Source organism: Amblyomma maculatum, chromosome 6, assembly GCF_055883805.1.
Source record: "Amblyomma maculatum isolate TAMU_Amacu chromosome 6, ASM5588380v1, whole genome shotgun sequence".
NCBI lineage: Eukaryota > Metazoa > Arthropoda > Arachnida > Ixodida > Ixodidae > Amblyomma > Amblyomma maculatum.
In genome coordinates this window covers 181,427,571-181,453,989 of record NC_139349.1, presented here as the reverse complement: position 1 = coordinate 181,453,989, position 26,419 = coordinate 181,427,571, and the positions used below count along the sequence as shown (strand labels likewise).

Below are 26,419 nucleotides of genomic sequence, written 5' to 3'. Positions count from 1 at the left end.
ATCATGATACATTTTACACACAACACAAACACAAATACATTTTCATGTATTTCAAATACATTCAAATACATGTTAAACACAAATACATTTTCATAAAAAAAGCCGGCTGTAGTGTGAAGGCCGCACTTGCCATCAGCATGCAGATTCAGTGCATATGACAACCCATGATAAGCAGTGGTTAATCAAACAATTAGAAGATGACAGTCACATTTATTCACTTGCCATGCGTCTAAGCTAAAAGCTGCAAGAGACGTGTCACAAACCGCATTTTTTCAGCTGCGCGTTGTTCTTGGTTGTTGCAAGATATAAGAACAAAGCGAAATAGTGCATGCAGATGTGAAGCTTACTCGTCTCATGGTCTGGAATATGATCTCAATTTCGATTTATTTCTGGAATTCATGCTTCGTGCTTTGGAGTCCTCCACCGCATTCATTTTCCACATGTGGATTAAATTGGTTTGCACCCGGATTAAATTCGCTGGCGCTTGTATTAATTGCGTTGGCACTCGGATTAAATTGGTTAGCGCTGACATTATTCGAGTTGGCGCTTGGATTAAATATGCTGGCGCTATGATTAAATGCTTGGCACTTGAATTAAATTGCATTGCGCTTAGATTATATCAGTCAGCGCTCAGATTATTTCCGCTGGCGCTAGGATTAAATTCAGAGGGAAAACCTGTAGAGACTGTCTAGCCATGCAGCCAGGCGCGTCACACATGGTCCAGCTCTGCCAGCCTGTTGCCCCAGGAAACAGACTCACTTTGCCAGTGCTCTCCGCGATCCTCACACTCACTGTCCCGGGCTATTTCCTCTGTCCTATTAGTCACTTTGACATTGCTGAAAGAGCAGCGGAACCACTGCCCCATCAGCCACACTGACGGTGTTGGTGTCAACAGTGGTCGCTCCCATGCGAGTTATGTTGACACACGATTACCGCACAGTAAGTCGGTGTATCAAGGTAAATCGTCACAACACTATCGTTATGCAAAGTTGTGAAATGCATACACTTCAATAAGTGCGGCATTGAGGTGATAATATTGAGAATTCACAACACAGAGGTTTAACTGCATTCCACTGCGTAGCAAAAAAGCATAATAGCATATTGCCAGGATGTTATAGTAAAGTGCAGTGCAGATTGAATGGATAGATATCAGTTGGCTGTCACAGCACACAATATTGGCTGCGAGGACATACCGTGGCGCCACCTCTCGAAAGTGCCTGCGTGACCAACTAAGTGGGATAACGCGCATTGAACTGCTGCTGTAGGACGCTTTCCTAGGCAATTTAGTTGCACGTTAGTATTGTGTTCATTTATTTATTTATTATACACCTCAGTCTGGGCTGCATAAGCGTAATTTGAGGGAGTAAACCCACTAATTAGGCAAGAACGCACTTCACCGAGTCAAAGTTACTGAGGTTGGCGAGCTTTAACTACTGCGAAGACGACGCGCACCAACTGCAGCATTGTTGTTGCTCTTACGGTAGAAAAAATTAAAGCTGCCACACTACCAGTCAAATGTAAGCGGTCACTGAACAGGTAATGGGATTTCTCCGCAAGAGCAGCAGAGCTGTTTGGTGCCTGACAGCTGCCGAGCACCTTCGGAAAGCACCTTCGGAAAGCTGCAGTTTGCCTGCTCCCCTGAACATAGCAGAGAAGGCAAGTTGTACAGTGGGGAAGACGGATTAATTTTTATGGCAAGAATATTCCATGCAGCGAATTTTTGCACACTGACTACCGTCATTGGCACTCTTTGTTTAAGCAGGGTATTTGTTTTCCACGCACTAACTAGTTTTGTTTTCTTTTTTGGAGCATACCTCAGCATATTACAACATGCATGTAATGCTCTATCTTTTGTTTATTCACGTACTCTGTCATTTGAAATCACTACAGTACTGGAGACGCTGAATGAGACAACTAACCATGCACACCGCTGCCCGTGCCGGCAGAATCTGGTAGTTCCAGTGAAACTGGCTTTCACACGATCCTTGCTTTTCTGGAAGGGTACTGCTCCGTGAAGAAGCCAGCAATGTTTGCATCCTTCCAGCAATAGGATCGTTAGCTTCACAAATATAAGCGCAAACTAAAACGCGCGCACTGTTCCTTTTGCTGCCCACTGAACTGTTTAGCGCCAACTCCATGAACAAGCTCTTGCTCGCCGCTGGAATATCTGATGCACACATGAGAATGACGACTCACGAATCTGTGAGCTTATTTTTCAGGTAGCAATGGGAGCTTAGGCTGGGCTCCGCCGCTTTCGTCCGGGCACAGAGCACCGACGGACCATAGTAACAGCTTAAATAAACTTCAGCAGCCTCAGCAACGATGCAAGATCAAAATGTACAATGCTGGCATTCGTTAATAACCAAAACTAGAGAAATAAACGCGACTATTAGCTTTTAAAACGCACAAATTCAATCGGACGTCTGCTCCAGCAGCAGTAAGAGGAATGACGTGATCCCACTTGCTCCCCTAGGTCGACACAAGCGCCGTTCGTGGTGGCACTCGCGTCCAATGCACAGCACTGGCAGGCAAGCTTAGACAGTATCAATGCAAGTAGGCAAAAAAATTACCCCACCTTTACAAACTGCAGCTCCTTGTGAACACCCCGTCCAGCACTGCGCTCGTTTCCCGGCAAAATCTGTATATTCTGGAAAAGAATTACAGATGATCAGTGAGATTTGTGACACCATTACGTTATCGCCCATTTCCACTGTAGGTGGTCTCCAACCATGTCGTACTACTTGGTACTACAATGCTTCAAATGTGGAGTTAGGGCACGCTTGGTCTTGTGAGCCCCTGCACAGGCATGCCACTGCTTTTCTGAGGTCAGCCCAGCGAACAATTTTACGCGATACCATAGGAGCCCCATGTTGCAGAAAAGCCGGTATCGGCGTTGCTGTTGCCCACCGTAACATGAAAATCTACAACGAATGAAATAAAAGTAATCCTGGTACGGATGTGGAGTAATTACTCCCTTATTAGAAGTACTCCAAACATACCTGGAGTCGATTTCCTGGCCCTCTTACTGCGAGATAACTACGCTACCGATCCACACTGCATCTTCAAGTAAAGGGGTGTCTTGTGTAAACTGCCGTCCGCTATGCCATTAGAACAACTATTACGAAACTAAAAAAATTATGCGAGTAACACAGTACATTTCCGTAAATTTCGCGTTTGCTAACATGCAATTTGGTGGCAGGAGGCAACCAGAATTCAACCTAGTATGACTTCTTTAGGGTAGATGGTGCCACCATGTTGCTCATGGGCCGCTCTTCACGCTCTTCCCGCACTGTGGCGCCACCAGCTCACACTATCACTGGCCGACCGGTCAAGAGCCCGCACTATATGTTGGCTCTACGAATTTTAATAGATGTGAAGCGAATGTGTTTCTGTAAGTACATGTGTGATGAATATGCTGTAGACTAACAGTGCGAGACGTTAGTATGAGTCATCTGCATTTTCTAAAGTGTCATCATCCTCATCATCAGCCTGATTATACCCACTGCAGGGCAAAGTCCTCTCCCATATTTCTCCACTTAACCCGGTTCTGTGCTAGCTGCATCCACGTGACCCCTGCGAACTTCTTAATCTCATCCGCCCACCTAACTTTCTGCCGCCCCCTGCTACGCTTTCCTTCCCTCGGAATCCAGTTTGTTACCCTCAGCGACCATCGGTTATCCTCTCTTCGCACTACATGTCCTTCCCATGTCCATTTCTTCTTCTTAATTTCCACTAGAATGTCGGTAACTTGAGTTATTTCTCTGACCCACTCTGCAAGCTTTCTATCTCTTAATGTTACCCCTACCATTTTTCGTTCCATAGCCCTCTGGGTTGTCCTCAACTTAAGTAGAACTCTCTTGGTTAGCCTCCACGTTTCAGCCCCATAGTGAGTACAGGCAAGATGCAACTGTTGTATACTTTCCTCTTGAGCGATACCAGTAAGCTGCTGGTCATAATCTGCGAGTGCTTGCCAAATGCGCTCCATCCCAATCTTATTCTTCTTGTTATTTCCTTTTCATGGTCCGGATCTGCGGTTACTACCTGTCCTAAGTAGACATATTCGCCTACTACTTCCAGTATTTCGCTACCTGTGTGGATAATAATAATAACAATAATAATAATAATGTTTATCTGCATCAAGTAGATCACACAAGATGCAGGAGGCCTGCAGAAGAAGCTGTCAAAGACAGCTTGATGAGGCCGCAGGCCCCCTTATACACTGATCATTTCACAGCGTCGCCAAAAACAGAAGGCCACAGACATATTAATGAGCACTGAAGCATGAATAAGATCAAGCATGAAGCATAATAAACATGAAGCATGCAAAAAAAAACTTATCAAAACAGTGCTAAACTGCATAGCACATCAATCAATATACAAAATTAAAGCCACGCAACAATAACAAAAACACTACGCTAAACTACACAAGGGCTGATACAAAAATAAAATCGACAAGTAAGAAAGAAAACGTTATGCTCTGCCATCACTTGGTCACGAAGAAAGTAGCAAAAAGAAAACACTAAGAAAATAAGTGTGAGATCGTAAAATGTGCTTTTAAGTCTTTGAAAGAGATTTTTTCGAGGGACATTTGGTCATGTTGCAATTCGTTCAGTATCCTAGGTAGCTTGTTATGAAGTGTATGCATTCCGTACATTGCTCTGTATGCATTTACTTTCCATTCTTGGTTATGACGTAGGCTATGTGCTTTAACATCTTTTTCCAGGTTTGATAGAGATCGCATAAAGGAAGTTTCCCTTTTTATATCTTGTTTAAAGGTAGTAGCCTGTAGTCATAAATCCTTTGTACTGGCATTACATTGTACTTTTTAAATAGCTCGTGAGTGCGGTAACGACTGTGCACATTCTCTGCGTCTTGGAGGAACTTTTTCTGTAAGACGTGCAGGGTTTGTAAATTTTCTTTTATCGTAGATCCCCATACCAAATGGCAATAATTAAGTCGGGAAGGGAAAAGAGCATTATAAATTAACATCATTACTTTGCGAGGTAGCACATTGCGATGCCAGTATATTAATCCTACAATAGAGGATAGCTTTGCTGTCAAGTAATTAATAGGTGCATCCCAAGAAAGACTCTCCTGAAAAATTATGCCAAGTGTCTAAAATGAGGGTACTATTTCAACCGGGGTAGAATGTAAGGTTAATTCACTATGTGCTTTGATGATTTTGCCCTTGCCTCGGAACAGGATGCACTTAGTCTTGGGAACGTTGATGCATAGAAAGTTATTTTTCGTCCATTCTTCCAGCGTAGCCATTATTAAATTCGCTGTGTCAAATAGGTCTTCAGAATTATTCCCTGTTAAAAAAAATACTTGTGTCGTCTGCGTAAATGATGAACTTTGCAGTGGGAGCAATGTTAGTGATGTCATTGATATACATATTAAACAAATATAGTCCGAGAATGCTGCCTTGAGGAATGCCACTAGAAATCTGTAGTGAATCTGATAGGTAGCCATCAATTCCAACTATGTGGCTGCGGATCTGCAAATAAGATTTTATTAGGCTTGCCGCCTTGCCCCGAAAACCATACCATTCCATTTTTTGTAGTAACAACTCATGGTTTAAATGACCGAAAGCTTTCATTAGATCAAGAAATATTTGCCTTGTTGTAATGACATCAGAATGTGCTCTTTTTGTACAAGGAGAGCAAATTCTGTGCTAAGGCTTTTGCGGAAACCGTATTGAGGGTCAATCAAGAGGTTACACTTTCGTTCAAATTTATTAAAACGACTCAACAGGACTTTCTCAAAGGCCTTAGAGAAGATAGGTAGTATAGATATTGGCCTGTAATTCCCCATATCATTTTTATCCCATTTCTTATACACCACAGTTACATGAGCAATTCGCATTTTACAAGGAATAACACCTAGGCTAATGCAAGAATTAAAAATATATGTCATGATAGGAGTAAGAAGGTCAGCAACGTATTTAATAAGTTTAACTTGAAAGCCATCAATGTCTCTAGCATCACTGTTACTTAATCCTAATAGTACTGCATTTACTTCATTCTCACTAACAGGATCCAGGAAAATAGAGTGCTGGTTTGCACATTTGCGTAGCACGTTTGTTTGATACTTGGTCGCGCTAGTTCTGTGTTTGATATCTACAAAATATTTATTAAATTCATCAGCTAATGGCTTTAGGTCAACTCTATGCTATTTTTATGTATTTTATAAATTCTGCTTCGCGGAACGCTACATTTTATCAGGCAGTTTAGTTTTTTTCCATATCAAGTCGGAGCAACTTGAAGCGGAATCGAAAAAGTTAGTGTAGTATTCATGCTTTGCCCTTGATAGCTCCTTGATTCTGATTCTTATATGATGATTCTTATATGTTTTGAAGTCTTAAGTGCCCTGGGTACTTTTGATAAATTTCTGGAATAGGAAGTCTTTTTGTCGTATTTTTGTGTTGAGTTCAGGTGTAATCCATGGCTTATGTATCTTTCTTTTCCTCTTAGCACACACCATCGGAAAACTGGCTTTATATATTGGTTTTAGAATGTCTATAAACTTGTCATAAACTATGATTCCATCCTTATTTTCAAACACAGTATTCGAGGAGGGGTTCGGTGACTTTATCATGAAATCTTGAAAGGTTTTGTTGTGTTATATGTTGCACAGTTACTGTTGGTAGGGGCTCATTGCTTAGTACATGTCCTTTGGAGCAAAAAAATATGTAGGAAAGTGGCTGCTGATATCCGAGGCGAATACTCCTGATTTAATATCCTCAGCAGAGATATTCGTCACTAACAAATTAATGAGAGAGTTAGAATGAGTGGTTACCCTTGTTGGGAGCTGGATTACATTTTGAAAACTGCTAGAACTCAAACTTCATTTTTGAGGAATCATTTTTTATCATATCAATATTAAAGTTGCCGTCCAATATAAGCTTAAAACTATTGTCACATACAAACGCAAAAAACAGGTCTATGTTCTCGAGGAAAGCCTGGATTGAGCCGTTTGGTGGTCGATAACATACAGCAATCACGGTGTTATTTAACTTGATGGACAGAAATTCATAATCATTACCTGTTTTTGAATATTCTCGTAACAGCTCACATGTGTACAGGTTTCTAGTCAGAATGCACACTCCTCCACTGCGACTAGAGGTGCGATTCAGGTAGAATGTGTCGTATAATGGAAGACGGTATACATTGCATTCACCTGTGCACCACGTCTCAGTTAACATAATGGCATTAAAAGGCTGTGCTACCTCATCAAAAAGCATGTCTAAATCAGATATTTTCATGTTAACAGATCGAACATTTAAATGAAAACATTTGAAAGATTTTAAAAATGACTTTTTTAAAGTGCTTGAGAATGTACTTGCAGTTATGTAGGCGTTAGAATCACTGCCTGCCATGCTGTACGAGGTTATTCGAGCTGCTCGAGACCGCAAGTGCTTCTGATTACAACTGCCGTCTCGCCTTCCCCTTTCTGAACGAGAATTTTCCCATTGCTGTGCCACGCAAACTTGTAGTTTTTTTTTTGCTCCAGGCTTTTGCATCAGACAGTAGTAGGTGGGTCCTTCTTGGCAAATTTTCTTGAATAAAAATCTTATCAACACTGTCATACAAGTTTTTCCTGTTTTTCCACCACGTGTCTCGGTTACTTTGTTTCGTGAAATGGCAGACTATGCCTGGCACTTTATCTTTTTTCGCCGGCAGAGGAAGAATCGCTGTTACATCATTCTCCGGGAGCATCGGCAGATTAGCCTGCACAGCTTGGTCATTAGGTTTTCATTTTCTGTTTGAGGAATTCCGTGTATTTCAAGATTTAGCCGCCTGCTCCTCCATTCAAGGTTATCAACATCAGCTTTCAGTTGCATGGCATCCTGGCCCTGAGCTTCAATCTTCTCGAGCCTTAACTGTACATCTCGTACCTCCTTCTCGTTCTTCTCTGTTTGTGCTAGAAGGTCATCATACTGATCTGACATGAACATCAGTGTGTCTTCCATGCTTTCAACCACTTCTTTTAGTGGAAGTAGGCGATCAAGCTTATCACTTATTGTTTTCAGCCACACGCGTACATCTGGCGTATCTGTATCATTGGCATTTTTTCAGGTTGTGATTTCATACGCCTACATGCAACACAACGCCAGTTTTCTCCTTTTGATTTCAGTGTCTAATCTAAAATTCCTGCACATTTGCCAGTATGGTAAATGCATTCACAGTCACTGCAAGCGATTACTTTGTCGGATTGTGTGCAGTTTTTTTCACACGCGGAACGACAGTCATTAGGCATGATCAAAACCCTGGCAGCAGCAGCAGCAGCACAGCGCAGAATATATTATATATAAAAAGTTACAGCCGTTACTAACCAGTAATGACAGGAGTAGATTTTCTGTGTATCTATGCCTGCTCTTGCTCGGGAGCCTTCTATGAGTGCGGATGGTGCATGCTGTCATGGAGGCAGATTTTGGCAGAAGTCACCAATGATCACACAGCAGCAGCGAGCTAGGTAAAGCCAGCGGCTCAACGTCTAAACTTGGGCTTCTTTGTCTCAAGGAGCCAAGTGCTTGCGATAAGCACAAAGCGACGACGAGGAACGCGGCGTGTCATTGGTCTCCGGTTAAACAAGCATCGCCCCGATACTGGGAGATTATGCTTGAGAGAAGAAAAGAACTAGCACGGAAGGCTGGGCTCACATATGTGAACACACACAAACAAAAGTCAACTGTTTCGGTCGTAATAGGGTTTCAGGCGGACCACGTGGCCCACCTCACGCAGCGTCGAGACTTTTGAAAGCCATCCAGAACGGCCCCGTAATTTAGGTCTCCAACTGGTTGTAGCACCTTGCACGGTCCGAAGTACCAGCAGAGGAGTTTCTCGCTGAGGCCCCGTATAGGAAACCAGACCAACATGCGGTCTCCAGTTGCATACCGAGCATCACGGCGTCAGAGGTTCTGAATTCGCAGCCTGGCTAGCTGACGGGCCTCTTCGGCGAGGTGTAAAAATGTATGAACGTCATCATGCTGGTTGTCGTCATTCAGATGTGGCAACATAGCGTCAAGCATTGTGGCGCAGCCGTAGGCTAGGCGGAAAGGGGACATGTTCGTTGTTTCCTGGACTGCCGTATTGCATGTGAAAGTGACGTACGGTAGCATTTCATCCCATGTTTTGTGCTCCGCGTCGGTGTACAGTGAGAGCATGTCCGCAATTGTTTTGTTCAACCGTTCGGTCAAGCCGTTCGTTTGAGGATGGTATGGTGTCTTCCTGTGTTTTGCATGACTGTGAAGCAAAGCCTGCTGTAACAAATCGGCTGTGAATGCAGTGCCCCTGTCGGTGATCAGAGCATCCGGTGAGCCATGAGACAACAATCTGATGGATGAAACACTCAGACTTCTATGGCTGTACATTAGGTAGAGCGAATGTTTCCGCATATCGTGTAAGATAACCTATAGCAATGATTACTCACCTGTTACCAGAGTGCGAAAGTGGAAATGGTCCCAGCATGTCCATGCCAATCTGCTGGAAGGGCCTCGATGGCGGATCTATTGGCTTCAAAAACCCAGTGAGTTTTGTCAGCAGCACCTTGCAACGCTGACAGCCGCAACACGTTTTGACATAGTGTGAGACATCCGCATTAAAATGAGGCCAGTGATATTTTCCTGGATCCTTGCAAGTGTTCTGGTTACTCCCAAATGTCCAGACATTGGTTCATTGTGGCAAGCTTACAAAATTTGTCGCGTAGACTCATAGGCACAACAATTAGATAAGGCGTATGGTGGGCGAAAAAATTTTCCTTCACCAGCACACTGCCACGCAGACACAGTGGTAAACACGCTTGAAAGTTCTCGGTGCAATTGTGCAAGCCCTGTTGAGATAGTCCATTACATGAAGAAGTTCGGGGTCAGCAGCTTGTGCTTCAGCAAGGCACTCTGTGCTGATGGCATTTAAGAGCATGGCGTCATCAGCAATATAATCGGTGGGGAGATCTACAAGGGCACGCTAGAGGCAATCGGCATCCGAGTGCTGGCGGCCAGACTTGTACCTGATAGTTATGTCAAATTCCTGCAGTCAGAGACTCCATCTGACAAGGCGAGCAGAGGGGTCGAGGTTTGCAAGCCAACAAAGTGCATGATGGTCAGTAACTACATTGAAAGGTTTCCCATTAAGGAATTTCGACGTCGCCCACACAATTGCTAGACACCCTTTCTCTGAGGTAGAATAGTTTGATTCAGCTTTAGACAGACAACTGGCATAAGCGATGACACATTCCTGGCCACCCTGGATTTGAACTAGGACAGTGTCCAAACCTATATTGCTTGCAGCGGTGTGAAGATCCGCGTCGGCGTTTTCATCAAAGTGAGCCAGAATGGGAGGGGCTTTAAGGTGGCGTTGAAGCTCGTGGAATGCTTGAAGTGTCTGCCTTTGTCAGACGCGTCAAGGGCTCGGCGAGTCTAGCGAAATCTTTGACGAAGCGCCGGTAGTAGGCACATAAGCCGAGAAATCATCGAACTGCTTTCTGGTCTTGGGGTGGAGGGAAGTTGACAACAGCTGTCGTTTCGTAGGGATCCGGCAGGACACTATCGTGGTTAGCAACGTGCCCCAAGAACTTGAGCTTAGTGTAAGCAAAATGACATTTTTCGTTTTTAAGGTAAGTCCAGATAATGTTATGGCTTGTAAAACTGTTTCGAGGCGACGGAGATGGTCCTCAAATGCTGGGGCAAATACCACAACGTCATCAAGGTAGTCAAGACATGTCTGCCACTTGAGATCTGCAAGGACTGTGTCCATAAGACATTGGAATGTTGCCGGCGCAGTGCACAGACTAAAAGGCATAGCCTTGAACTCATAAAACCCATCCGGAGTAAAAAACGCTGTTTTCTCTCGGTCCCACTCATCTACCTCTATTTGCCAGTATTCGGATTTTAGGTCCATCGAAGAGAAATATTTCGCGAAAAGGAGGCGATCCAGAGCATCGTCGATTCATGGCAAGGGGTAGACGTCTTTTAGCGATTTTGTTTAGCCGGCAGTAATCCATGCAAAACTGCAGTGTACCATCTTTTTTCTTGACGAGAACGACAGATGCAGCCCATGGACTCCGGGAGAGCTGAATGACACCGTCACGAAGCATCTTTTACTTAGCGGGTGATACCGACTCGTTCTGTCAGAGACACTTGGTAAGAGGGAGCATAGTGTCATCAGTATTAATGCCGTGCTTGGTAAGATGAGTTCTTCCAACAGGTGAAGATTTAGAGAAAGTCGCCCGATAGCGTTGTAGGAGGTCTTTCACTTGTCGATACTGCAGTTCAGAAAGCACAGGGTAGATGTCGAACAGTAAATCAGTTATAGACCTCTCTGGATCGTTCGATGACACGGTCGCAAGATCAGGAATGTTTCGAATGTGCGCTATGAGCCACTGCAGTCTCAATGCTTAAATGCTGGTGCTCACCTCCAAAATTTGCCAGTAGAACACCTGATTTTCCATCTTCGAGACAAACAACTCCCCTGGCGACAGTAAGACACCGCTCAAAAAGCAGAATCGTTTTGCTTTCCACGACACCTTCAATGTTTCGCAGTGTCTTCGTGGTGACAGACGTCATCACACTGGAACGTGGCGGAATGGTGACGCGATCATTGAGAATGTACAGTGCCTTCGGGCAGTCTTATGCACTGCCTATTGCGTTCTCTGTCGATAAGGTCACTGACTTTGACTGAAGGTCAATAGCTGCTCCACTTTCTGGGACAGTTTGGCGACGGCTGGTCTGGGCAGCGCCTGGCCCATTCCCCGAAGGCGCACGCATCTGCAGTTATCGTTTCCCCCGCACCAACACACGACGTTTGCAAGCCATGTGCATGGGTGTGCCCATCCTTTTGCCGAGCTATCCCTCTCCTTCAGCACGCGCTACGCATGCGCCAAGCCAGCTCAGCCCATTTTCAGACAGGCGTCGGACGCTTTCTCCAACGTGTGTTGCGAACCCTCTATGGCGCCTGCGAAGGTTAAAAAGCGGCAGCTTTTATTTTTTATTTTCTTTTTTTGCGAGTCATCCTTTCTTATCGTTGTGCTGTTCAGACGTTAAGAAACAACAGGGGTTTTTTTCTTTCTTTTCTTTTTTTTGCGGGCGTCGTTTATTCTTGCATGTATGAATCAACGAAAGCACGCGGTCAGCTGCTGCGATCATGACGCCCGCCCCAAGCGCGGCGTGATAAATCGAACCAGGCTTGTGCAATCAAGCCATCACAGGCACTCTGCCAAGTTCACTCCCCACCACCGCAGGAGCTATCAAAAGATAAACGCTCCCAGACGTTATCGCTATCGCTGCGCAGCATCTTGGCACGCTGCCAAGAAATGTGCTGTGGATGAGACGACCGAAATGGAGTGACGCGCGCCATGGACATGCAAGCGAAAACGCTCGCGATTTCTGCCGGGGCGATGCGGAAACCTTGTTTTGAGCTGCCGCGGTGGCTCAAGCAGCGAGAGAGACGCAGTTCCAACAAGTTTGAAATTTTTCGCTCTGTCGCTGCCGCTCGTCGCTGAGATCGCTTGCATGTGAGCGAGCTGGCCTTAACGCATTTTTTTCAAATTCTCGGTGCAAAAGTGGAGGGTGAGTTCATTATGCGAGTGGGTTGATTACGCGACAAATACGGTATCATTTTTTCGCATTGTAAGTGCCGTCACAAGCCGATTTCTGTATATCGAATTATCGATATATCGAACTATTCCCTCCGAGTTCGATATATCCGGGTTCGACTGTACTTTATTGCATAAAGAATTTCGTTACATCAAGGTTCAACTGTACTAATGCTCTTGCGATTAAAAAAAAATGTGTAATGGCAATATGCCAAGGACACATAACTGAAATTCCTCACTATAGTCGGATACAGGTCAAGAAGAAAGCGGCAAACAGCCCTCAAAGGACCCCTCTCCAGCCAGTAGCATCGCACCAAATGTGTGATGTTGCGGCACACATGGAAAAAGAAAAAAACAAACAAACAAAAAAATGTGTTCTTCCGTGCTCACGATCTCGCCATCCTATGCGTGTGCGTATTGTCGCTCCACTATTACCCTATTCCCCTAACCAATTGGGTCCCCTTATTCTAAAGCTCCCTTATGCCAGCGGTGTCACCTCGTAGGGCTCCATGACGGAAAAAAGATTCAGTGAAACGCAGAACAATGAAGCGGTTTCGTAAAAACTCGACAGTGCTGAAATTTATCATCAGAATTCGTCATCTTACCTGTACTCTGCATGATGAGCAAACGACTATAGTATCGATCCAATTTAGTAAAGCTATGTATTTTTGCTGGAACTCGTGAAGCATTTAGGAACTATTTGCCAGCACGGAGACACTCGAAGAAACCATGTTCCAAGCGCTACTCTCGTAGGTGCAAGGCGGTCGGTCATGAAGTCATAGTATAGCTCGGTAGCTATTGGTTGGAGGGGGGTCCTTTGACAGCTGGATGCCACTTTTTTTCTTGACCTGTATCCGACTACAGCATCCCCTTAATGACTGCTTTGTCAGAAACTTTAGTAGCTGAAGAAAGATCTCCAGTCCGGGACTCAAACCCAAGGCTACAGTCACACGAGTGCAGCAAAAGTGCTCTTTCCTTATCCTGCAGTACAGTCATGCGGCTGACGCAGCTTTTAGATGCCAGCAAACAAGTATTGTGCAGGCCGAAAGTGGTTGTGTTGCATGGAATTGCTTGCTCACACCTAACTGCAGTCGGCCTGCGTTGTTTATGGCATTCTGGGACTCTGCTTTCACTGAAGACCAAGCTTTTATGGGCTGTGCAAGAAGTCAAGGAATGAAAGATGGGGCATCACGCCACATCCTGGTTGCTTTTGCAAGCAAACTGTGACGATATAAGCATGTTCTCTGCAAGTGGACCATCAAAGCTGCTAGGAACACCACTATCCTTGCTTGGATCTTCCCACCTGAATTTTATTCACGAATAACGAAAAAAAAAGATTCAATTATTAAATCCTTTGCTGCAGAGTCACCAAAGCCAGCAAAAGCCATAGAATGTATTTTCACTTGGAACAGAAATGGGCCGAGTTAGACACAGCAGCCTCTGCCAAATGTTCTCTGGCTGGCTTAACAGCCATTACTATCGACTCTCTAAGCGGGCGCTGCAAACAGGGAAGAAGTAAAGCCCCTTGATACTTTGAAAGTTACACCAACGATTGAACTTTGCCGCCGCCGCGCTACCTCCTCGCCTCCGCCTCGCCCCTTGCGCGCCCCTTCGCTGAAGGCCGGCTCTCTGCCCGATTTCCTGAGCGACGATTGGTCTCCCTGCCGTTGCCCTTGGAAACCAACGCGCGTCCGGCGTTTTCCTTGTTTTCTTTTTCCTTCGCACCATTTTTCTCCTATTCTCGGCAAGCGAATATTGTGCGCTGTGCTTTTATTGCAGTGTGCAAGCTCTATGCCGTGCTGTTGCGCGTACAACTGCAGCAAGCGGCCTGAAGATGGTTATGCGGTATTCACGATACCTCAAGGCAAGCATGACGGCTTGCGCAAGAGTCAATGGATTCACAAGATTAGTCGAAAGAAGTTTATTCCTAGAAAGAACAGGGTTGTTTGCGACGTAATGAGCCTTTTTCACTCCCCGTAATAATGCGTCACCTGAAGCTGCGTTTTCTATTCCTGCTTGCTCCTCAATATTTTTGCGGCAGCAACATGTCCATTGTATAAAAATAAGGTTGTCCTCTGCAGCATGCTAAATATTCTGCGAGGCTCCAAGACTCCATCATTTCACACGCTGTCGACTTCTGTTGTCAGAAATAGGGCACTATAATCTGCTTTTTGCTGTCAGTGATAACTGGAAAAGTACAGCCTCTCGATTGCATTTGTCGCGATTATGCTAGGATCCCTGGCCTCCTTCACTAAAAATCAAAATTGGGGCTTGTAGAGGAGCTAGTCTTTCCAGCTTGTAGTGTGCGTCGGTTACTCAGGAACAATGAATGCTGGCCCTGAAAAACTCTTTGGCAAGTAAACCAGAGGTATTGCGGGTAATCTGCACTAGTTAGGTCGTACGGCATTTTTTTTTTTTCAATTCTTGAATGTGTCTTGCCATGCTTCGACGCACGCGTGGGTTAAAAGTATGCGTTCGTTTTATCAGGGGTACGGCCAATGTGCAGGAGGTGTTCACATGATCACACACGCTTTACTTTGACCATGACTACTAGGCGTTGGCAGGTTCTTCGCTTTGAAAGCTGGAGCTCTAAAACAGCGATTCCGCGTATTCATTTACTGCGAGAAAAGTTTTCCCATCGATGTGAAATCAGCCGGAATCATTGCATCAATTTTCTGTATTTATGAAACTTAATCAATAATGGTTATAGTTATGATGTAAAAATAGGGGAACAATTTGCGAGCAACAATTCTTTGCACTGTAACATATTACTAATTTCAATTGTATGCAAGAAGATTTTTTTTTTCACCTAGCCTGAGTGATTAACTGTTCTAGCTACATTTCACTGAAGACCGGTTTGAGCCGCCAATATTACACGAACTCGAAAAAAAAAAACTGAGGCCCAACGCAGTTCCATCAATTTTCTTTCAGCGACCTGTCCTGAAGCAAAGGAAGCCGAGACAGAGACATGAACCTCGCGCTGATAGTAGTCTTATTTCTGTGGCTCGCTCTTTTCCCACCTCCATTTATGAGAACATAAGAAAGTATAGGAATTAAAAGTCAATGTATAGTTGTCTCGTCAGATATTATGAGGTAATAGAGATATGACTGACAACGTAAGTCAATGAAAATTGATGTATATATCAATGGGTCATGGGACGGCATCAGATTAAATAGTGATGGTTATGAATAGTGATAGCTAATGATGGTAACTGTTACAGATATTAATAGTAAATGATAGATAGTAATAGGCCCGGATAGTGAGGTGATAGTGTTCGTTGCGAATAGTGAGTTATGATAGGTCACCTGATGGCATTAGTAGATATAGTGATAGATAGGATAGCGATAGTTAATGAATTGGCAGTTATATGCTTTCTCATTTCCGCACGGTGAAGACTTATGTGCCCCCTGTTTTTTTATTTGATTGTTGCGTTCAATGAAATTACGCTCTTACATAGCGCATGAGGCCACAGCATGCTTGCCCCAAAACTTCAGTGTCTCGGCAATAGGGCCCACCACTTCTCCCAGTGTACCCTGCTGTCTTTTAACCACACGCGAAGTCAGTGAGTGGCCGCATACTCATAAAATTATTTAATTCCTCCATCAGCATCATATCAAGACAGCCGTGGCAAACCTGTTCCTTGCCTCGAAGCGGCAAGGAACAACTCAGTTTGGTTTTATACAAAATTAACTAATTAACGCAGATTATTGCGGATAGCTAACTAGCACAGTGCCATTACACCTGGCCTAAGCTTTCCAGTGGTATACGGTATGTTGCAGCTAAAATTTAGATTTTAATTGCAACTTACTAAATATCAATTAATTTGGCCCAGTAATTGATCAAAATACATGTACAATTAACCAATAATCCAATCTCATGGTTGATCACGTGACATACACTATGCTTAGACAGATAGCTTGACAGTAGCAAGATAGACTAAGTCCTGCTTTGACCTTCTCTGATCTTGAAGTTCAAAGCACCAGCCTGGATTGTTTTCCGAAGTTTTACCGCGGTGACAGATTTCACGCTCTAAAAAAACAAACACAAAGTCAGAGGCAGTACTAGATTAGGTGCACAAAGTAAAACACCTTATCATGTGACTTAAAAAGTGTCTGCAGCACAGAACTCGCCTAAAAGCTTTGTTTATCAGTATTCCCATTCAAACAGTTCTAAGAAGAAAGCAATCAATTCAAGAACATTACTTTCGGCATTCTCAATGCTTTTTCTCGCAATTTTTCAAAAATTTTGTGCACTCCTGGAGCGCAGACCTGGCCCAAAAGCTCGCGCTTCACTCACTGCTGCGGCCGGCCGGCGGGCGCCAAGGAGAAAAAGCGTGTCGTGCGCAGCGCTTGCCGTCGCCGCGCGAGGAGAATCGAGGAGGAAAGCGCGGCGCGGAGGAGAGTGTCGCTACTTTCAAATTATCAAGGGACTTTAGGAAGAAGCAATCGTATTTGAAAAACCAGGAAATAGCCATCAAAGTTTAGCTTGCTGGCAGCACTTCTCATGGACTGCACTCCCCTTTCATGCCGACTAAAAGGTGGCTCTGTCAGTATGGCACGTTAAAGAAGAAATAAAAGAAGAAAAAAATGAGCCCGAACAAGATAAGACAACGGCTTGACCAACAACTGATTTCTTCATTGAGGACAGACCGCCGAGTAGACTAGGCATGCACCAAGGCAAGACAGACACTCAAACATGGTGATTCAAATAATCAAATTCTTTTGTCCTCAGCGCTATCGATGGCGAACTGACGCAAGGCTCACCGTGTTTAGCTATTTGAAAAGCCTCAAAGGTTTTACGAACCTTCCGCGTTTTTCAGTAGCCCAGAATGGCGACATCTGCGAAACGTGGGGAACATTTGCCGGGACAGCTACTGCAATGCAAAGCTTGCCACCTTCACCGGCGCCAACTTTTGTTCTGTGCTTGCACATCCTCTCATTCATAGTGATCCGTCTGACCTAAGCAAAATTTTCCACAAGTCAGTGGTATCTTGTATACCACTTCGGATCGGCACTTTGCGTACATGGTTCTATGTTTGGTCGTGCAACGCTTATTTACACCAGGTATAATTCGTACGCAAAGACATGAAAGCTTAACGGGACCAGAAAACAGAAAGAAATCAAATTGATTCCTTGGCACTCGGCGACTTTCTTAACACTGTGCGCCACTTTCTTCAAATAAGGCATGCATTGAACTTTTTTCCTAATGTAAGTGGCATCATTGCTTCAATTCTGAACCCCGCCGATCATCTCTGATACAGATTCAGCGACTGCTCTCAACATCTCTGCTGGGAAATCTGCATCAGACAGGCTTGCTTGTGGCATTAGTTGACACGAAGTGGATGCAATTTTTTTCACAGCGTTCAGGAAACAAGCCTTAGCAATACCTTCTTTGACTAGCTTAGTGTCTACAAGTGCTTCGACAGGAACTCCCTCAAAGAATACAGTAATAATGCTGGCTGGTATGGAAACAGGTCTTGAGTTAGTCTCTGATGGCGCAGTTCTTGCCTTCGGAACTGCGGCCATTAGTTTTCCGTGTGAACGGCCGATTGGCGGCGGAGCATCGGAGAATGTGAATGACGGCCAGGAGAAGGCGAGCGGTGGGAGCGGCGATCGTAGCTTGAAGGGGAATGCGGAGGAGGCTCAGGGAACACAGGCGAGGGGGACGGGGGAAGATTATACGTAGGCTCACATGTACAGCCGCAGGGACGAGGGCCACGGTTGCAGCACAAACGAGCCACATGGCCGGCGACTCCACAGGAGTAGCAAATAGGTCTGTTGTCTTGTGTGCGCCAGGGGTTGGAAGGCTGTGATCGACGGCGGAGAACTGGACGATAAGCGGGGATTGTAGGTTGCCGAGTTTGCTGAGGTCCCTGAGGCTCGTATAGGAGGGGAGGCCAGCTGTACACAGGGGCGACCAAAACATCAGCGTATGTGAAAGGAGCCGCCCCCGGGGGCTGCTGAGGAGTTGAAGGCAGAACCTCAGCAACCTGCTCTTGTACGACACGCTGAAGAGTGGGAGTGAGCGGTGGCGCAGGCGCTGACGGGCAGGTAGACAAGGAAAGCTGGCGTGCGACTTCCTCAAGAAGAACCTGTTGAATGTGCTGAATGAGCGACTGCTGGTCCAGGGCACCGTCCCCGGAGAGAGCCAAGCTGGAAAGGATGGCCTGCTGAAGGCCAGCACGTCGTGTGAAAAGCCGGCTTTTGCGCAGCTCATCGAAGCTTTGGCAGAAGCTGATAACATCGGACACAGTTTGGGGGTTTTTGGCGACGAGCATCTGGAAGGCGTCATCGTCAATGCCTTGCATAATGTGCCCGACCTTATCTGCGTCACTCATGGTAGGGTTTACGCGCTTGCAAAGGTGGACGACATCTTCTATGAAACTGGTGAAGTTTTCGCCAGTTTGTTGTGCCAGACTTTGCAAGCGTTGCTCGGCGCGAAGCTTACGTATAGCGGGATGGCCAAAAACTTCGGTCAGGCTGGTCTTGAGAGCTGTCCAGGTAGAGATGTCACTCCCATAGTTGCGAAATCATAGATTGGCAACGTCGCTCAAATAAAAAATGACGTTTGTGAACTTCATGGTGTCGTCCCACTTGTACGCACTTACGCGTTCATACGACGCCAACCTGTCTTCCACATCCGTGTCATCGGCGCCGCTGAAGATGGCTGGGTCGCGCTGACACACTGCGCCGGGACAGATGACAGGCGATGGGGTTGGCGGTTGGTTGGCGATCTCAGGCATCGCGAAAGTGGTAGGCAACGCTCGGCTGCGAAGCTCCAGGTTGAGGGGATTGCTGTCACCTCCACCACTTGTAATAGAAGACCTTGAACAGGGCGCTACGCCGTCAACAGTCAATGGAACGTTCGGCGATCAGTCGTAGAACTTGTGTCAGCACACGCACGACTGTCGGAGCGAGCTTCGTCGTCGTTTTCTTTCCTGACCGTCACGCGCTGAACATGGTTGTCGTCGTTCTCTTCTGTGGCTGTGATCGACGGCGGAGAACCAGACGACAAGCAGGGATTGTAGGTTGCCGAGTTGGTTGAGGTCCCTGAGGCTCAAATATCAGAACCGAATACCTGTTTTACATCCTGACTATTTTGGCTACTGTAGAGATCAGTATAAAACTCCTTCGCAACTTTGACTATCTCGCCCATATTCTTGATGACATTACCCGCTTTGTCCCTTAGTGCATACATCTGATTTCTTCATATTTCTTCTTCACCGCTTTAAGGCTTCCCCCATTCTTTACAGCGTGCTCAATTTTCTCCATGTTATACTTCCTTATATCGGCCACCTTGCGCTTATTGATTAGCTTTGATATCTCGGCCATCTTTCTTCATGGCGTTCACTCCAGCCTCGACCTAAACTTACAAACTGACGCTATTTTTCTAGACTTCGCTAAAGCACTTGACAAAGTTCCCTACAGGCGTTTACTGCTGAAACTAACCATACTAAATCTGCATCCTAACGTCTTATTATGGATCGAAGAATTCCTTTCTAACCGCTACCAGTTTGTTCTCGTTAATGGACACAGTTCTAACCCTCTTCCAGTAACATCAGGCGTACCCCAAGGTTCTGTATTAGCTCCCCTGCTATTCTTAATCTATATAAATGACTTACCCTCAAACTTGGTTTGCAATGTTTGTCTGTTTGCAGATGATTGCGTTATTTACCGCACAATTTCCAACACCTCTGACCAATCACAGCTCCAAAACGAGATTAATGCAATACATGCCTGGTGCGATAACTGGCTAATGTCGCTTAATCCTAATAAATGTAAACTCGTATCTTTTCACCGCCGGCGTAACCCCCCCATTTTCACTTACTCGGTTGCTAACACTCCACTAGAATCTGCATGCTCATACAAGTACTTAGGCGTCACCTTGTGCCAGGATCTCTCCTGGAGCTCACATGTAACGAACATCGTCGCATCAGCTAACCGATCATTGGGCTTTTTGAAACGCCATTTACGGCACGCCCCTCAAAGTATTAAACTTCTCGCCTACCAATCGCTCATCCTACCTAAACTAGAATACGCATCTATCTGGAGCCCGCAACAAGCATATCTCATCAGTTCACTAGAATCTGTCCAAAATCGCGCCACGAGGTTCATTCATTCTTCCTATTCATATGACATCAGTGTATCGTAACTTAAACGGCAATCAGGTTTATCAACTCTTGCCCATCGTCGTCGCATTGCTTCTCTTAATCTGTTCCATAAGTTTTTCTACAGCTCCCTCGGCCAACCACCCTACATCACACCGCCTGCTCGCGTATCTCATCGCACCGGCCATCCACTAGTAGTTTCATGCCAGCGCGCCCGCACCGTCACTTTTTCTTCATCATTCTTTCTTCGCACTGCAAAAGACTGGAATGGCCTTCCCAATGATGTTGATGCCATCACCTGCCCATCAAGTTTTGTAAACAGTTTAAATATGCACTTTATAAATATCATGTAGGCAATCATATTCAATCAATGTTTCTACTCCCACCCCTTATGTAATACCCCCAATGTGGGGTCTTTAAGGTAATAAAGTGAAGTGAAGTGAATTTGATCTGGTCTGTTGGATTGGAAGCTTTCATACTCTGGCGTTTCTTATTCAAATCTTTCGTCCCCTCAGACAGCTCACTGGTATCCTCTCTAACTATCCTACTGCCTACTTCTACAGCACACTCAGTAATGATATCTCTGAAATTATTGTTCACTGCTTATAGGCTAATGTCATCCTAGGTTAGAGTTGAATATCTATTCTGTAGCGAGATCCTGAATTCTTCTACCCTCCCCCTTACCGCTAATTCATTGATGGACTTCTTTCTTGCTAGTTTATTTCGCTCCCTCTTCAGATCTAGACTAATTTGAGACCTTACTATCCTGTGGTCACTGCATTGCACTTTTCTGATTAGCTCTATATCCTGCACAATGCCGGGGTTAGAACACAGTATGAAATCTATTTCATTCTGAGTCTCCCCGTTAGGACTTTTCCATGTCCACTTCTAGTTGTTCCGTTTGCTAAAGAAGGTATTCATGATTCTTAAATTATTGCACTCTTTAGTTATTTCAGCACGTTACGATTAAGTAAGGACTTGGTGAGCGTTTGCTTACACTGGGGCTTTTCGCAGGTTGGCTCTTCTGCAACGCTCAGAATCACAGAAAAAGCGGCTGTCACGCACGCCAGTTAACGATTTGGGAGACTACACTGCAAGGAGCTCCAAAAAACTTTCACGCTGAGTTCCACATTGTTTGAAAGGCCAATTCACCAGACTCTTCAATAAGTTCTCCGACCACATGAAACAGTTTCTAATAAGGGATTAAGTAGAAAAGGTCCTCGGTGTCTACGGAGAAGGCCATGTTTGCTCCTTGTAGATCTTGCTGGAGCTCCTGCATGAGAGCTGCACAATTCCTAATCCTTTAGCACAAGGCTACTCAGATGTCGTTGAAGATTGTGTCCAACCACCTTTTACCACGAGCCCTCTGTAACAATGGTCTTCGCTGAGAAAAGAACTTGCAGCTAATTCTGTGAAAATTTCTTCACAGATTTGAGCAGCTGGTCCAAATTGGGTTCTTACAGGAGCTGCTTAGCAATGGATCATACCTTGGTCGGCTTTTTCGAAGCACTTACAAAATGTTTTTCCACGGCGGCCACGGCTTTTTTGTTGAACGACCCTTTGGCATGACCATAAAACAGAATGGCTGTAGAAGAGACAGCGTCGAGTCATGAAAAAAATCAACCGCCTTGCAAAGTGTTGCATTTTTCTTGCAATAACTTGGTTCCATGACTCCCCAAGACAGTCAACTCCTTCGGACAGGCATCTCTCCTTTTCTTGGGGCCAGGTCGAGACGCATCTGACAAATGCCAGTAGCTCATGGTTCTTCACTTCGAGCAACAAGCTGTATTAAGAACCCTTGGAAAACAGGAAGTCAATATTCTCTGGCCCCGCTGCGCAGTCGATGTACATCACAGGTCCTGAATTCGGTGTTCTTTTCTTCTTTGTAGGAAGCCAGACACAACATTGGTTCTAGTGGCATTTGGTGAGACGGGCTGCTAGCCGACATGAGCTCTGGAAACATCTCTTGTTGGGCACACCACCAGTGCTGTAAGCCATCACGACTCGGAGCGTAGGTTCCCCACCTGTTTCTCACCTTGCTTTGCATTGCAAATGTCACCATTCTGGGCTAGGGAAAAACACAAAAGGCTCATGAAATCTTCGAGGCCTTTCAAATAGCTAAACATGGTGAGGCTTGCATCAATCAATAGCGCTGACGACAAAGGAATTTGATTATTTGAATGACCATGTTTGAATGTCTACCTTGCCTTGGCACAATCCTAGTTTACTCGGCGGTCTGTACTCAATAAAGAAATCAGTCCAGCCATTGTTCTGTGTTGTTCTCCCCTTGTGTGTTCGTTATTTTTTGCTGTTTTATTTCTTCTTTCATTCCGATTGCTGCTCCCATGCTACCAGCCAAATTAGAGGAGTAACAGTGACACAAAAAAAATATAATATAAGCAGCCCTTATACACGGAATTCATTAATTATGAAAAAGCATTTGACTCGGTCGAGACCTCGGCAGTCATTCATGCATGGCGAAGTCAGGGTGTAGATGAGTTGTATGTGAAAAGTACTGGAAGATATTGCCGTGTGCCTCTCTGCAACAAAGGAAAACAAGAATGAAGTTGAGTGTAGTGTGTGGTGCCAGAGTTCCATCCTGCAGCGTCTTCTGTCTTGTATTTGTTATATTTTCTGGTGTAGGTGCGGGGTACGATTCCCCTTGTGCTAAGTTCCATTGCTCAAGGGCAGCCAAGAGTCACCACGGATTTGACCCCGGCGCACTGCAACTTGAGCCGACGCCTCCGAGGTTAGTCGTCTGAGTTCTGGCCTTTGTCCTGGATGCATGTGGTCACCATGCACAGATCCAACATGAACACTGTGGCTAATGAAGAGAGCTCACTCCATCAGTTAGTCATCCTCCAGTCCCAAATACCACCGTCCTTCCATGGCGAGTTTTATGAGGATGCTAAAGATTGGCTGGGTCAATTCGAACGTGTCAGCCACTACAATGGCTGGGATGAGCAAAGGAAGCTGCACAATGTCTACCTTGCTCTCGAAGATTCAGCATGAACGCAGTTCGTGAACCACGAAACGACGCTACCATCATGGGACCTCTTTCGTCGCCAGGGGGATGCGATGCACTTGACATTCTATCTACTGTAAACATTAATCCCAATTTGTCTGTGGTTGAGCAGCAGCGACTCCGAGAGCTCCTTCAGGATATTGCTCGATGCTTTGCAACGTCTTCGAAAGTTGGCCGCACCCCCGTAGCCACACACCGCATTTTGGTCGACGCAGAGACCAAGACTATATCCCAACACCCACGCCATACGCAGTCGACAGAACGAGAGGCTATTCGAAGCCGAGTGCAAAAAATGCTAACCGAGGACGTGATGTAGCCGTCTACTAGCCCCTGGGCCTGTAGTGCTGGTGAAGAAAAAAGACAACACCCTGCATTTCTGTGTCGATTACTGAAAGCTAAATCAGGTGACAAAACGCGATGTATACCGCCTCCCACGAATCGACGATGCATTCAACCGGTTACGCAATTCCAAATATTTCTCATTGCTTAACCTCAAGAACGGCTACTGACAAATAGAAGTGAATGAAAGGGACAGAGAGAAAACAGCGCTCGTCACCCCCAACGGCCTTTATGAATTTAAAATGCTTCCCTTCGGGCTCTGTTTTGTGCCAGCAACCTTCCAACGAATGATGGACACCATTCTCTCCGAACTGAAGTGGCAAACGTGCCTCATTTATCTAACAATATCGTCATTTTCGCAGTTAGTTTCGAGGAACACCTCTACAGGCTGAGAATGGTACTACAGGCACTGCATTCAGCTCAACTGAGGCTAAAACCACAGAAATGCCATTTCGGATTCCAGGAGCTCTGCTTTCTTGGCGATATTGCTGAGGGATCCCAAGAAGGGATCCCTCAGCAATCCCAAGAAGGGATCCCAAGAGGGGAGAAGGGATCCCTCTTGCTGAGGGATCCCAGATCCCAAGAAGACTGGTGCAGTAAAAAAGTTTCCGTGCCCAACCGACAAAAAGTCTGTTAGAAGGTTTTTGGGGCCCTGTGTTTATTATAGGTGTTTTGTCGAGAATTTTTCAGCTATTGCCGAGCCTCTTATGCTTCTTACCCGAGACAATGTTCCTGTTGCATGGCAAGATGATCAAGAGGATGCCTTCAACGAGCTACGCCGGTGGCTGCAGGCCACCTCGATACTTGCCCATTTTGATGAACACGCTGCCCCGGACATTCATACTAATGCCAGCAATTTTGGACTCGGTGCCATTTGATTCAGTGGCAAGATGGCACTGAGAAGTAGCTTACATGAGTCACTCTCTTTCAAAAGCAGAGGCTAACTACTCAACCACGGAAAAGGAATGTCTTGTAGTTTGGGTGATAAGCAAGCTCCGACCCTATCTCCATGGTCACCGGTTTAGAGCTGTGAGTGACCGCCATTCGTTATGCTAGCTAGCCAACTTTAAAGACCCCTCTGGACGGATTACAAAATGGAGCCTCCGTCTCAAAGAATACGACATTACAGTTATGTACAAGTGCGGCCATAAGCACAACAACACCGATCGCTTGTCGCGTGCACCTGTTGATGCTGCCCCTCTCGATACCAAAGGCGATTTCTTACTGCAGTCACAGCCACCAATACGGCCCAACATCAACGGGCTGACCCCAGTTTAAACCTGATTATTGAACCTCTCGAAGGCCTTGATGTTGCTGTTCCACATGCTCTTGCCTGGAGTTTATGCTACTACAGTCTTCGCAATCAAGTCCAGTACAAGAGGAAGTTCCAGCACAAAAAGGAAACCTTTCTTTTCGTTGTGCCGCCCAACCGGAAATCTTGCACGTATGCCACGATAAGACTTCGGCTGGCCATTTAGAGGTCACACGAACATCAGCATGCATTCGAGAAAAATAATAATGGCCTAGGCTGCTGCCTTCAGTCCAGCACTACATGAGGCCATGCCGAGATTTCCAGCTATGAAAGACACCTCCGCTGAGCCCTGCAAGGCTTCTTCAGCCGATACCTCTGCCAACAGCCCCTTTCCAGCAAGTGGGTTGGATCTTTTGGGCCCTTTCCCAACATCCGCATCAGGGAATAGATGGATAGTAGTGGCGACTGACTACTTATTGTGATACGTCAAGACACAGCCACTTTTCTGTGTAACTGCTGCTAAAGTCACCCAGTTTTTTTTCTCTTAAACCGTCGTACTGCGCCACAGTGGATCATTGGTTATTATTACGAACCGCAGTACAGCCTTTACGGCCAAACTACTGCAGGCTCTGTTCAGTCTTACCCGCACAAATCATCGCAGGACTACCGCTTATCATCTGTAAACAAATGGACTGACTGAACGCCTCAACAGAACACGTGCCGACATGGTTTACATGTATGTCGACGTCGAAGATCGTACATGGGATGAAGCTCTTTTGTATGCAACTTTTGCATGCAACGCGGCTGAACAGGAAACAACGCATCTTGCGCCATTCCGGCTCGCACTTATGATCATGTCGCACAAAAGCTAGTTGAAAAAACCTAGCGCAAATTCCCCAATGTTAGTCATTGCACTAATATCCGTAGTACTATACAAAACGTAATGAAATTTGCAGTGATTTGCTGCTTCTTACAGAGAAATGGCTTAATTCATCAACAACCAAACTCGAGATTTTGTCTTCATTTAGATATTTTTCGCAAAGATAGACCTGGAAATGCACGTGGTGGCGGTATTCTTGTCGCAGCAAACCGATCATTGCGCTG

General features: G+C 45.4%; 1 protein-coding gene across 3 annotated transcripts in view; it reads right to left on the bottom strand.

Annotated features, from left to right (window-relative positions):
• Zwilch (zwilch kinetochore protein) overlaps positions 1-26,419 on the bottom strand; it is a 183,245-nt gene that overhangs the window by 128,327 nt on the left and 28,499 nt on the right. For all 3 annotated transcript variants that reach the window (XM_084607722.1, XM_084607723.1, XM_084607724.1), the window contains exon 6: positions 2,576-2,647. In XM_084607722.1, coding sequence (XP_084463848.1) covers positions 2,576-2,647 — 72 coding nt within the window. The remainder of the gene's footprint in view (positions 1-2,575; positions 2,648-26,419) is intronic.